General features: G+C 36.7%; 1 protein-coding gene across 3 annotated transcripts in view; it reads right to left on the bottom strand.

Annotated features, from left to right (window-relative positions):
* TTC29 (tetratricopeptide repeat domain 29) overlaps window positions 1-14,926 on the bottom strand; it is a 246,768-nt gene that overhangs the window by 145,938 nt on the left and 85,904 nt on the right. For all 3 annotated transcript variants that reach the window (XR_012378039.1, XM_073892328.1, XM_073892327.1), the window contains exons 7-8: window positions 12,567-12,779; window positions 4,500-4,585 (exon numbers count right to left, since the gene is read on the bottom strand). Coding sequence is in view for 2 of the 3 variants with exons in the window: in XM_073892328.1 (XP_073748429.1) it covers window positions 4,500-4,585; window positions 12,567-12,779 (299 nt within the window). In the remaining variant the exon portion in view is untranslated. The remainder of the gene's footprint in view (window positions 1-4,499; window positions 4,586-12,566; window positions 12,780-14,926) is intronic.

Consider the following 14,926-nt stretch of genomic DNA (forward strand, 5'->3'; position numbering starts at 1 on the left):
ATCTGATACCTTCTCTACTTTGCTCTCAGCATCTTATATCCAGATCTGCCAACAGATCCTTCGTTGGTCCTACAGCTCTGCCCATGGACTTGGTCCAAATTTTAAGCTTAGTTCCTGTAAGCCTTCAGTTCTGGGCAAGCTGTGTTCCAAAAAGATAATATTCTACTACAGGCAAGACCTGGGCTCTGACGACAGCCCCTCATTCTTCCCAACTGCAAAGGCTACTCATTACTGTAGCAGTGAGCCTGGGGCCTGGACTATGGTCTGCCGTGTTTCCCAAAGCCTCCACCCTGGATGGAGCATTAAATGACAAGAATTAAGTAACGCTGAATCTAACCAAGGTACATGCCTGGGGGAAGGGGTTGAGTTCTGACAGGAAATATCTTCCAGGGACTCTCATTCCAGCCCAAAACCTGGGATAGGAGGCAGAAGGGGTTTGCATATTCCTATCTTTTAGATATGCCCGGTTTCCTTGGCTTGTATATGATCATCTATTCCTGCTTTTCTTCCCACCTCCCTGGATACCCCTGCTTTGTACCTACCTCCTTCACCCAGCTTGGCCCTAGGCTTTTTTCATTCATCATTATCAACTCTCTCTAGGAAATCTCCACTCCAGTGCTTCAATATGCTGAAGACTTACATATTTACATGGTATCAAATGTGTATAGTATCTCCAATTTAGACTTCCTCTTGAGCTATAGACCTACATATACCACTATTTGATCTCTCCTTGGATAACTCCAAACTCCTCAAATTCAACATATTCAAAAGTGAACTCTCCATTTCTCTCAAGCCTGGGTATCCATTAGCATTCCCTAGCTTAGTAAATGACCCCAGCATCCATCCAGTTTCACAGCCAGGAACCTAGGGCCATCTGGGCACCTCTGTCTCCCCCACTTTCCATACTTAGTCTATTACCAAGTCCTTCATAACTTCTGAAACCACTTCCCTCCATCTTCACTACTACTGCTAAAGTCCAGAGACTTAAGTTAGAGTAAAAATAATAAAAGGTAACAATTACCAAAGGTTTATTATATACCAGGCAGGCACTCTTTTAAAACTCTATCTAAATGATCTCTCCTAATCACCCTACGTATTAGCTTCCTAGGACTGATGTAACAAATTACCACAAACTAAATAGCTTAAAATAAAAGAAATTGATTCTTTCACAGTTTTGAAGGCTAGAAGTCTGAAATCAAGGTGTCAGCAGAGCTGTGTTTCCTTCAAAAGCTCTGGGGGAAGATCCTCCTGCCTCTTCCAGCTTCTGGCGGCTCCAGGCATTCCTTGACTTGTGGCAGCATGACTCCAATCTCTGCGCCATCTTCATGCGGCTGTCTCCTCCCTATATGTGTCTTCTTGTCCTTTGTTTCAAATCTCCTTCTGCCTTTTTCTTAGAAGGCCTCTTGTCATTGGATTTAAAGCCCACCCAGATAATCCAAGATGATTGCCTCATTTCAAGACCCTTAATTTAAGTACATCTGCAAAGACTCTTTTCCCAAACAAGGTAACAATCACAGGCCCCAGGGATTAGGAAGTGGACATTTGTGGCCACCATTCAATCCACTACACCCTAAAAAAAGTAAGTGTAGTTATTAGTCCCCTTGGATAGATGAGGCAATTGAGACTTAGAGAATTTAAGGGACTTGTCCAAGTTCACACAGCTAATATGAACATGAGATTCATGTTTGGTTTATAGCTTCCATACTTTCAGGAGAACAATTTCAATACTTTTCTGAAAGGAGTAACAGTTTCAAGAAATTTGTCCCTTAGATGCCAAATATTGCTTCTTCAATCCATTCATTACTAGACTACACCACTAGTGTTATCTCCTAAAATTATAGATCAGATCCAGTGCCTTGCATGATGTCTGTCATACAGAAGGAACTTAATAAATAGTTGTGAATAAATTAATGTGATCACGTCACCAGCCTCATCAAAAATCATTAAAAAATCCCACATTGCTTAAAATGAATTTCACACTCCTCAACAAAGCATTTAAGACCCTCCATCCCCTGGGCGCCTGGGTGGCTCAGATGGTTAAGCGTCTGCCTTCGGCTCAGGTCATGATCCCAGGCTCCTGGGATCGAGTCCCGCATCGGGCTCCCTGCTCAGTGGGGAAGCCTGCTTCTCCCTCTGCTTCTCTCTTTCTCTCTCTCTCTCATGAATAAATAAATAAAATCTTAAAAAAAAAAGACCCTCCATCCCCCGTAAGATTAAAAAAATGATAATTTTGGAACGAGGACAGTCTTCCTAAGAACATCCAGAAGTCATGGAAAAAGAGATCGATAAATTTGGTCATGGAATTTCAGCATGGAAAAATTTCATAAGTAAGGTCAAAAAACAGTGGTCTGGAAAAACATTTGCAACACATTACATATATGTGCCTAATGTCCAAAGGAAGCAGGTACCTTCATTTATTTTTTTTGGAATGTAAACTGATGAAGCTTCTTTGAAGGGAGGTTTAAAAAAAGAATATAATTTATCTCTTCCCTGACCCAGCATTTCCACCACTAGGAATTTATTTTGTGGATCATCTCTCGCTTTGGCACAAAGCTGTTCACTGCTACAACCTTGCAATAAAACCTTGTTTGGAAATAACCTAAATGCTCACCAACAGGAGCCGGTTAAATCCATTATGGTACAACTATAACTTGGGACACCATGTGGCCCTTTTAAAATGAGGCATGTCTTTGTGCCTCAGTGAGGAAGAAGTTAACTCAAGATGCAGAACACTACATATAAAATGGTACAATTTTGCAAACAACAAAAAGAACACATATGTATATGCACTTAGATGCTATACATACATATGAATATTTTTGGAGGGATAAGCCTGAAACTTGTAACTGCATTTGCCTTTGAGAAAAGAACAATGAGACTGAATACCAGGGTGGAGGGAAGGTGTATTTTTCAATGTTAACTCTATTGTATTGCTTGAATTTATTTTGCCATGTGTTTGCATTGCCCAGGAGAGAGAGAGAGAGAGAAAGGGAGAGAGAGAGGCAGAGAATTCATGAGCTAGTTTTCACCTAATTTTCCATCTTGATTTCATACCTGCACTTGACAATTCATTGCTTCCCAAACATACTGAGTATGTTCATGTTGAGTGTGTGTGTGTGTGTGTGTGTGTGTGTGTGTCTGTGTGTGTCTGTGTGTGTCTGTGTCTAATGTCCTATCATTCTTGACTCCCACAATTTCTGTCTGTAGAAATCCTGCTCTTCAAAAGCTCTCCATGCAACCTCCCTGATCTTCAGTGTTGGAATCAACCACTCTTACCTCCGGACTCAGAAAACCCCTGTTCATCCTGTTTTGAATTATAGTTATGTTCTCAAGTTGGCCATTCTCATTAAATTAGCTCCTAAAGGGAAGTGCTGACTTCTGTGTTCCCTAGAACACAACATTGCTGAATGTATGTCATTAACCAAAAACTATTAAGCAGAAGAGTCATCTAGAATAGTCTGTTTCCCACGATGACTCAATTTTTTTTAAAGATTTTATTTATTTGACACAGAGAGAGAAAGAGCACAAACAGGGGCAGCTGCAGGCAGAGGGAGAGGGAGAAGCAGGCTTCCCGCCGAGCAGGGAGCCCGACGTGGGGCTCAATCCCAGAACCCTGGGATCATGACCTGAGCCAAAGGCAGATGCTTAACCAACTGAGCCACCCAGGCGCCCCCCCAATTTTAAGGGTGACAGAGAAAAATATCTAGCCCAAGTACAAGAATCCTCCTTGGTGTGACTGACCAAAACAGCAAATCAGAAATCCTCAAAACTGAAGATAAAACCAATACTGTATATCAGATAAAATGATTACAAGAGATATATGTGAAATGAAATAGGAAGCTACACTTGAAATATATTAGAGCTAAGAGAAAAATGAAAGAAAAAATGATTTCTGTTATAATACAGAAAAAAATAGCTCTTGACATATTTTTGTTTGTTTTTTAGCCAAACACATGAACTCTGGTCATAAAATAGGCACACACTGATCTTTATCATGAAGCAGGCTACTTCTCAGATTAGAACTAACAGTGCTCTCCATCTTTGCTGCCTCCCCCCACAAAAGTCCATAACAATGCAATTCACTTGACTCCTTAATAACCACAGTCTTTTCCAAGCAAAATTTCCCAAATCACGTTTACTGTAATTTGGTTGTTTTTCTTTTCTTTTCTTTCTTTTTACTATTTACTGTTTGCCATCATTTAAACCCATATCCTCTCATCCTCAATGATATGGGAGTGAGTGTAGAGGGTCACATTACTCCATATATTTAACTTTCATGTATCCTAAAGCACTTCATGGTAATTGATTATATACCGCCTACTATAAGCAATAAAACCAATTTTTTTCTGCTTCTAGAACAGTTATTCTGCTTTAGTCTCTATATAAAGGTAGAGGACCACCCATTTCTGTTGGTTTTATAACAACATACAATAAAGTAAAATAAATACAATAAAGTAAAAATTAAAAATGGCAATGATTAGAAGTTTACTTCAACTTACTGTTAATGCTGTTTCATACTCTCCAGCAGCTAGGTGTGCTAAGCCCAAGTAATAGGAAGCTTCTCCTTCCATCTTTTTGTCACTTCCTAAAGTTGAAAAAGTAGAAAAATTGTCATGGCATTAAAGAAACTGATTTATGACAATAAGCAGAATTTTTGCTTTTTAAGACAGTGGAAAGTTGTAACAGAGTGTACAGACTTATGAACAATCCCTGAAACCTCACTGTGTACTGATTTTAAAAGGCTGATGTTGGAGGCCGACTCACAAATGTTAGACTATAGTGCATTAGCCATGTAAGTAAGAGGAGTTTTCTTCTACATACACAGCTCAGTATTATCATTTTGACATTCGTATATAATTTCTATACTGGTCCACCATGTAAAGACTCATAGTCATCCAGCATAGCTGCTACTACAAACATGAAATAATTGGTAAAGGGCATCAGCTTTACATGGTGCACAAACACATATACACAGAGAAATTGACATTCAGTTAAGTCTAACAGGGCAGATAATTAGCAAATTAAGGAATTATTGTTTTGATTAGGTTCAATTTAAAAGCTATTGGTTAAAACCTGGGATGAAAATGACTGACAGCTTGCCTTCTTGGTACAACATTCCATGGGTATTTTGAAATCCAAATACATTTTTTCTTTGCTACTGACTGGTAATGCTTTTCATCATCTTTTCAAAGGAATTGTAGCCTTTCTAATTTCTGTGAATTCATTTTATTCCAGGAATTATCAAAATCTTTCCAAAGCAGTATGTGTAGTTGTGTAACGTGCTTCAGTAAGACATATATCATACCATCTAATAAATACAAAATATTTTACATCTATATACTAAATATATAAATCAACAGACTTACCAGAACCATTAGTTTCTCATTTTTAAAAAAGAATACTATCCTTTTTCTACTCTTTGGCTTTTAATGTTACCTAACTCCTGGGTAATACAAATGCTGGCAGATCCACCCCCCACCTCCCCTTTAGATTTCTGAACTCTGTATTCCAGCCATGATGGATTTCAGCAGGAGCTAACAATTCTCCATACTATATTCACTCTCACCACTCACTGAATTACTACCTGTGAAGCGGTGGCTCAACTGAAAGACTACAAGAAAACAGGATGGCAAATGCCAGTGACAGTGTTGTTATTATTATTCTCAAGCAATTTCATTATTGCAGAGAATTATAGCCTCAAGATCCCACTTCAGCAGAGTTGATGGTGTCATTGATCCAGCCTGGGGATTTTTAACTCTTACAGTTTATCTGGGCCTTAACTTCTTATCTGCTATAGGTTTATAAGTGCTAAGGATAAGGATGGACCTAGGAAAGGGAAGGATGGGGTAGGAGGGAGAGGTTATGAGGGGAAGTTGCCTCTTGGATATTTAAAAGTTGATTATTTATAAGTTGTACTTGCTCTATTAAATGTTGTAACTGTGTTAAAGTACTAACAGTGGCATGTGCTGATATAATATCACCATTTGCATCCAATTTTATGTAAAGGGCAGCCTAGCAAAGAAAAGAAAAATCGACCCTTGTTGATAGATTTTGAGGCAGCTAATTGAAACAGTTGAGTCACACTAAATATTAGTTTTAAAATAGGATTTAAGCATGATAACTCTTCCTGCTTACTAATTGAAACAAAATTAAGATAAAGTAAAAGCATAAAATTATGGAGGGAAATGTCAGCATTATTAAAATTGAATGACATATATATACCAAAGGAAAAAAGGGCAAAATACCATTTATATTATTGTGTAGTTTATTTGGGTGGGTTAAATTAGTATTGGCTTTAATGATTCAATAATCATTCATGTTATGTTAAAGGAAATACGATGTTCTATTGTCAAGACCTACATTGTCCATTCTTATACTGGTAAGTCTGTAGAGAATCTAAAGAGGGGGTCATCACAGAGGTCTAATGGATAGAGACAATGTGTTTGGGAGTAACTCAAAAGTTTCATTAAAATGTGTCTTAAAACTTCCATTTGTTATTTGGCTAACATATATTCACTAATTCATTTATTCACTGAATATTTACTGAGGACCTCTTCTGTGTCAGGCACTGCTCTAAGCACTTGGAATATACCAGTAAATTAACCAGAAACATTTTCTGTCCTTGGAGAGCTTACATTTTAGAGGAAAGGGACAGAAAGAGATACAAAATAAATAATAAACATAATAAATTTTGTGGTAAATTGTATGGTGATAAGTACTCTGGGAGAAAAAAAATACAGCAGGGCAAGGGGAATCGAGAGTGCTAAATCAGGGGTAAAGAGAAAAAAGCAGGTTTCAATATTAAGTACAGTGGTCAGGGTAGTAGATCCAACTGAGAACTTGGTATTCACAAGAGAACGAAATTGGGAATTGATAACAAAACATATGGGAGACTCACAAGTATGTGGAAATAAAACACACTCCTAAATAACTAGTGGGTCAAAGAAGAACTCAGAAGGTAATAAACAGGAAAATACTTAGAAATAAATGAAAACAAACAAACAAACAAAAACAACAATGAAAACTAATGGGATCCAGCTATAGTAGTGCATAAAGGGATATGTATAGCTATAAATACCTATTTTAAAAAATAAGGAACATCTTTTCATCTTCTAAAACTAGAAAAAGAACTAACCAAACCCAAAGCAAACAGAAGGAAGAAAATAATAAAGACTAAAGTGAAAATAAATGAAATAGAAAACAGAAAAACAATAGAGAAAATCAGCAAAACTAAAAATTGTTTCATTGAAAAGGTCAACAAAATTGACAAACCTTTAAGCTAGACTGAATAAGGAAAAAAGAGAGATGTCTCAAGTTACTTAATTCAGGAATGAAAAAGGGAAGATCACTATAGACCTTAGAGAAATAAAAAGGGTTATAAGGGAATATTATGGACAATTACATACCAACAAATTAGATAAACTAGATGAAATAGACAGATTACTAGAAAGGTATAAACTACCAAAATTGACTCAAGAAGAAACAGAAAATCAGAATAAATCCGTAAGTAAAGAAATTGAATTAGTAATCAAACTCTTTTCCACATAGAAAATCCCAGGCCCAGAGGGCCTCACTGGTCAATTCTACCAAATATTTAAAGAATAACCAACATCAGTTTTTCACAAACTCTTCCAAAACTTAAGAGAAAACACTTCCCAAATCATTCTATGAAGCCAGTATTCTTTTGACATTAAACCAGATAAAGACATCATAAGAAAACTACAAACCAATATCCCTTATGAATATAGATAATAAAAGCCTCAACAAAATATTAACAAAGTGAATCCAGCAACATATAAAAAGGATTATGTACCATGATCAAATGGGATTTATCTCAGGAATGCAAGATTAGTTCAACATATGGAAATCAATCAAAGTACTATGCCATATTAACAGAAAGGATAAAATGATCATCTTAACAGATGCAGAAAAAGCATTTGACAAAATCCAATCCCTTTGCATGATAAAAATCTTCAACAAACTTAGAATAGAAGGGAACTTAATAATGTTAAGGAGTACCAATAAAAACCCCACAGCTGACATCATTCTTAATGGCAAAAGACTGAGAGCTTTCACCCTAAGCTCAGGAAGAAGACAAAGATGTACTCTGGAACCAATTCTATTTAACACTGTGCTGGAAGTTCTAGCCAGTGCAATTAGTCAAGAAAAAAACAGGCATTGTAAGGGAGGCAAATTCTAACCTCTACGGGTTTTTTGGCTGGGCCTGAGAATTAAATTGACATAAGACAAATTAATAGGAGAAAAAACACACAAATTTACATAAGTTTTAGGTGACATGGGAGCCTTCATAAGGAATGAAGAGCCAAAGAAATTGCAAAATCTACATGCTTTTAGTATTGGGTTGAACAAAGGGAGGCAACTGTGGAAAAGTAACTAAGCAATGCAGGGAGGCTAAAGGAACATAAGGATTATTTTAACAAAGTCTGTTTGTATAGAATTCTCTTGGCTCTGACTCCTCATAGAAGAATATTTCTTTTCTTGTGGTACAGGGAGGGCATCTTTCACATGGCAGTTTTTAATCTCCCATTTTCAGGAGGACAAGGGGAGATTACATACCCTTCTTGTACCTCTGTTGTTTTTCAAGTGATTTTAGCTCAAATGCTTCTTATGCCAAAGTGGTTTTTAGAGTTGTATGTTCTGTCACCCTTCAGCATCAAGATCAGAAAGGAGGAAGTAAAGCTCTATTTGCAGATAACATAATATTATATATGGAAAAATCCTAAGGAATCCGTAAAAAAACATTAAGGCTAATAAACAAGTTTAGCGGGATAGAAGATCAACATACAAAAGTTAATTTTATTTCTACCTCCAAGCAATGAAAAATCTGAAAATGAAAGAAAAAAATCCATTTCTAAAAGCATCAGAAAAAAACATTAGAAATAAATTTAACAAAAAGGCAAGTTGTATACACTAAAAAATTCAAAACATCATTGAAAGAAATGAAATATGTAATAAATGGACAGATAACCCATAATCATGGACTGGAAGACTGAGGGTTAAAATAGCAGTATTTTCCCAATTGCTTGACAGTTTCAATTCAATCCCTATGAAAATTCCATCTGTCCTTTCTGCAGAAATACGCAAGCTAATCCTAAAATTCATGTGGAAATGCAAGTGATGCAGAATAACCAAAGCAATCTTGAAAAAGAATATTGGAAGACTCACATTTCCCAGTTTCAAAACTTACTACACAACTACAATAATCAAGAATATGTAGTAGTGGAATAAGGACAGATACATAGATCGCCACAATAGACTTAAAAGTCCAGAAAACATTTATGGGCAATTAATTTTTGATGAGGGTCCTAAGACAAATTGTTGGAAAAGAATAGTGTGTACAACAAATAGTAGTGGGACAACTGGATATCCACATGGAAAACAAGAAGTTGGACCTTCCTCATATCCCCCTTCACACACACACTTAAAAATAGGCTATAGGCCTAAATATAGGCATTAAAATTGTACAAAACACTTAGAATCAAATGTAGGAGTAAATCTTCAAGACCTTGGATTTGTGGCAGCCTTCTTAGTTATAATACCAAAAACACAAACAACAAAACAAAAAATAAATTATTTTGGACTTCACCGAAATAAAGAACTTGTGCTTCAATGGAAAGTGAAAAGAAAACCCATTATTTTCAAGTCGTATCTCTGATGAAGGACTTGCACTTAGAATATATAAAGGATACTTAAAACAATTCAGTAATAAATTGACAACCCACTTGAAAATGGGCAAAGAATCTGAATAGACATTTCTACAGAGAAGATATACAAATGACCTCTAAGCCCACAAAAAGATGCTCAACATCATTAGCTAGCAGGGAAATGTAAATTAAATCCACAGTGAAGTATCATTTTAGACCTACAAAGATGGCTATAAGCAAAAAGAAGGACAGCAACAAGTGCTGGTGAGGAAGTTTATGGATGAATCGAAACCTTTACACATTGCTGGGAAGAATGTAAAATGGGACAGCTACTTTGGAAAACTCTGGGTCGTCGCCTCCTTAAGTTAAACATAGAGTTATCCGATGGCCCAGCAACTCCACTTCTAGGTCTGGAGACAAAAGGCTTGAAAACTTGTACACAAATGTTGACAAAGGGTGGGAACAACATAAATGTTCATCAGGTGATGAATGGATAAAGAAAATAGGACATAACCATACAATGGAATATTATTCAGCCATAAAAAGGAATGTAGTAGTAATATGTGCTGCAAGATGGATGAAACTTGAAAACATTATGCTAAGTGAAAGTAGCTGGACACAAAGGACACACATTATATGATTCCATTTATATGAACTTTCCAGAATAGTTAAATCCATAGAGACAGAAGGTAGCTTAATGGTTATTATGAGAGAGGGAAAGTCAAATATGGGGAGTGACTTCTAGTGAGTTTGGTATTAGTGTTTTGGTTGTATAACTTTGTGAATACACTAAAGACCAATGAATGACTGAAAAATGAAAATAATAGAATAATAGAATCATGAGACCACTGCACGGCCAGGGTTATCCTTGTGCGTTATACCAAGGTGCCCAAGTAAAGGAGTTGGCCCACAGTGGATGTCAGGATTCCTTAAATATTATGCAAATCAACGTAGGAGGCATGCCTTATAAGGCAGGCAATCATCAGTTTGCTGCTTCAGGCTCCTTAACCAAAGTAGGACGTAATAGCAAGAAGAAATGCCTTGTCCCAGGGCATTCCGCTGTTGTCAGAGCTCTTGTAAGATACTGTGCAATCCCTTAACCTACCTACTTTGTTATATGGGAAGTACAGGGGCAAATATTTATCAGTTTTAAAAGATATTTAAAAAATTATTACAGCATAAGATTTCTCCTGTTCTCCTCATCTGTCCTTTGAAAAGTAAGAGATCCTTTTAAAAGGAGACTGCCTGGCAGGCTCCAACTATGTGAAGAGACCTTCGGAGCCTTCCTTTCTTTGTAAACTAACTTACAATTTAGCAAATGTGAACCTAAAGCAAAATACCTTTTCCTAATTGATACATTGCTTTCCATGGAAATTCCACATAGCTTTCCATGTGACTAAAGTTAGTTGCTGAAATTGATCTAAGAGCTAACTACTTATGTCAGTGTTTACCCCTTTGGGGAAAGTACTAGATCACCTGTCATTCAAAAGCAGTTCATTCAATGGGATACATCTTTCAATGAGGGTGACTTCTTATGACTATTATAATATCATTAAAAAGAAGTAACGGAGAGAATAAGCTAAGATGTTTACTTTTACTCTTTAGAAAATTAAAATCACAGCCAGAAATTCAGTCCTGCTTAATTCCAAGTAAACTATATGTTACTTGATAAACCAATCAATTAAGTATACCCTTGAGCTAATACACTTTAAGGAGCATAGCTTCTTTTTCTCCTTCATGAAAAGTCAACTCTATTGATAAATTATGGTAATAAAATATCTTTGCATTTCACAAAGTAAAAGCTTATGAGTATATGCTCCAAATTTTTTCTTTATATTTTATACATATACAAATGATATAGAATATTCAGGATACGGTCCGCTCTCATGAAAGCATTTTTACTGCTGTACGTGTGCGTACGAATCACCAGGGGAACTTGCTAACCTGCAGATTCCGAGGCAGTAAGTAGGTCTGGGGTGGAGCCTGAGATGCTGCTTTTCTTTTATTTATTTATTTATTTATTTATTTATTTATTTATTTATTTATTTAACTTTATTATGTTATGTTAATCACCATACATCATTAGTTTTTGATGTAGTGTTCCATGATTCATTGTTTGTACATAACACCGAGTGCTCCATGCAGAATGTGCCCTCTTTAATACCCATCACCAGGCTAACCCATCCCCCCACCCCCTCCCCTCTAGAACCCTCAGTTTGTTTCTCAGAGTCCATCGTCTCTCATGGTTCGTCTCCCTCTCTGATTTCCGCCCCCTTCATTTTTCCCTTCCTGCTATCTTCTTCTTTTTTTTTTAATATATAATGTATTATTTGTTTCAGAGGTACTGTTTTTCTTATGAGCTTCTAGTGATGCTGATGCTGCCAGTGCATAAGGCCACACCTTGACAAGCAAGAGTCCAAAATATAGCAGAGTTCTATTTTCCTGTTACTCCTAACTAAATATTTATCATTATCTTCCCTATTACCTGACAATAGGGAATTTACAAACAATGAAAGGCCTCTCAGATTGAAAGAAATACATGCCCTCAAACACACACACACACACATGCACGCACACACACACGCACACACACACACACACACACACCCTTAACTTTTGCAAATGACCTTACCTTCTCATTATAGGTTCACTGTTTTATAACACTACTCCCAGAGGGTTGTAATTTTGGAGATAAAGCTTTCAGGAAATTAATGGATTTCTTGTTGTCAGCACTAAGGCACCTCTATTCTACAGTGAAATTTGAAAGTATATTGATGGCATTTGTCTTTGCATTTCATAGGAAATAATCACCCAAACACTTGACGGTTTTTACTTCACTCTTGGGAGAAGCAGTGTCTGCCCATTAAAGGAAGCAATGTGAGAGTGTTCTTTTCCACCCACCTTCTTTGGCTATTTCAGAAGCTTTTATTAGAATTCTGATGGCCTGTTTGTATTCTTTATTTTCCAGCATTTTGTCTGAGAGTAATCTGTAAGTTCTCAGGAGACTCTCACAGGCCAACAAGTTGAGAAAGCGGCCTGTCTCATCCTTCCATACCCGCCCTTGCGTCAATTGATGGAATGCTTCATAATGCTCAGCAGCTTCCAGAAGCTGACCTGAAGAATAAAAGCCATTCATAAATATAAACCACAAGCCAGAACATATTTTCAAAAATTTGGTATATATCTTATGTTTTACTATTAAAGGGGGGTGGAAACCATGGAATACAGTCAAGAATTTCTAAGGATGAAGAGGATTTAAGCTGGGAGAGGAGTGATCTCAGTTTGAACCTCAGATTCAGCAATGATTTTGGATGAACACCTGCTGGACGGATGTATCTTGGCAAGTAGAAATTGGCTAGGATTACACATATTTAGAAATGGTGTGAAAACCCAATAATAATTACGAATAGCACTCCTGTTAGCTAACCTTTATTTGACATTACATAGGCAAATTCATGTGCTACAAGCTTTATATGAATTTCTCATTTAATCTTCAAAATACTATTGTGAAATGGGATTGTTATGATTCCATTTTACAGAAGAGAAAGTGAGGTTAAGAATTTTGCCCATGATTGCACGACTAGTGGGTTTGTATATCCAGGCAGTCTGAGTCCAGAACCCACGCTCTCAACCACTATCCTACGCTGCTTTTCAACAGACAGCATATGTTTCGATCCCAAGAAGAATTCAGGTACCCTGAGAAAGGATGCGTCTGTTACAAATTTCAAATTCAATTATTATACAGGCATTTGTATACTCTGTTTCATTTTTAATAATTAAAATACAACTTGGCTGCCTTTCTGGATTATATTTTATAATACAGTTCAAGATAGATCTTCTCAAAGCCAAAACTCCAAATTAGCTTTCAGTCATTTCACTCCTTGAAATAAAAGCAAGCACATTTCTGGAAAAGGAGTTTGCAGTTCCACACTGTGGACTGTATTTTACGTGTGAATTGCCTTGTGAAAATCCTCACCATATCTGGTAGTGTAAACACGCTTTCCCGGTATTGGGAGTTACCTACAATGAAATTAACTGGGAAGACGCTTGTATGTAGGCATTCCAACAGTAGTGGTTAAGAGTGAGTGCCGGCTCCAAGCAGACACCTTGGGTTCCTAACCCAGCTTTACCTTTTCCGCTGTTTAGCCTTAGGCTACTTACTACCTTTTCTGCGTAGGAGTTTAATTCTTTTACAGAATAAGATGATAGTGTACAGTATTCAAGGTGTTATGGTGAGAAATGGATCAATGCATGTTCAATACCTGAACACAGAATTTTCTAAGCATAACTTATGCTTTCCGCAAAAAATGTAGTTGAGTCTTTATAGCACTATTGCCATGGCTGATTAAATTAACCAATGCAAGTCTTAATCAGGCTCAATATATTTTCTCAAATAGGTTTCATTAGATATCACAGGTTAGATAATATAGGGTATGGCAGCCCCTGCCATGACTCTTACATATAATTTCCCCCTATTTTCACCCTGAATTTGCCATCAAAATTAGTACTGGAGTATTAAAGCATATACACATAAATAAGAATAGCATTCACAAAGAAATACAATAAACAGAGGTAGACAATAAGCTAATGATCTGTAAAAACACTGAGTAGAGGTATGGCCAGTCCGAGCCCTTGTTGCACCATGCAGAAGGAAGGCATATTCACCAGGACACACACAGAGAGGGGAATGTGTACAACAGAGACACTCAGAAACTTGTGTTATGAAATTTTCACATGATACAAGACTACAGAGCCATAAATATGATACTATAGAAGAATATTTCTTTACGTGGACAGGTGTTTGTGATAAGTGAAAATATTGGACAACATCAGAAAACATTTACAAAGCATTATCAGTGTTACATGGGTGACTGATGGTTTCTTTTTCCTTTCTGATTACTGGCATTTTCTAATGTTTCTATCATCAAAGTATGTTTATTTTGTAATAAAAATATATGATAGAAGCTATTTTAAAAATAATGCCCAATCCTTTTCATTTTGATGCAAATGCTCAAGGTTGAAGTTCACTGTTCTATCTTCCCATTTTAACTCACAATTTTTCTCTTACTTCCCACAACAGCAGGCATACTTTCTCATCTCTCTCCTGTAGCACCTTTCACCAGAAACACCTTTCTCCAAATACCCATGACCCTCATTTTTTTAAAAAACTCAAATGGAACACTGACATATATGTGTGTTATGTTTCCTCTGTTAACTATATTTCTGCCTGTAAAGTATAGCTCTGTATTCCTAGAAAGATG

The sequence above is a fragment of the Callorhinus ursinus genome, unplaced genomic scaffold (genome assembly GCF_003265705.2).
Source record: "Callorhinus ursinus isolate GAN/ISIS: 27379988/994484 unplaced genomic scaffold, GSC_fseal_2.0 scaffold4, whole genome shotgun sequence".
In the NCBI taxonomy this organism is placed as follows: Eukaryota; Metazoa; Chordata; class Mammalia; order Carnivora; family Otariidae; genus Callorhinus; species Callorhinus ursinus.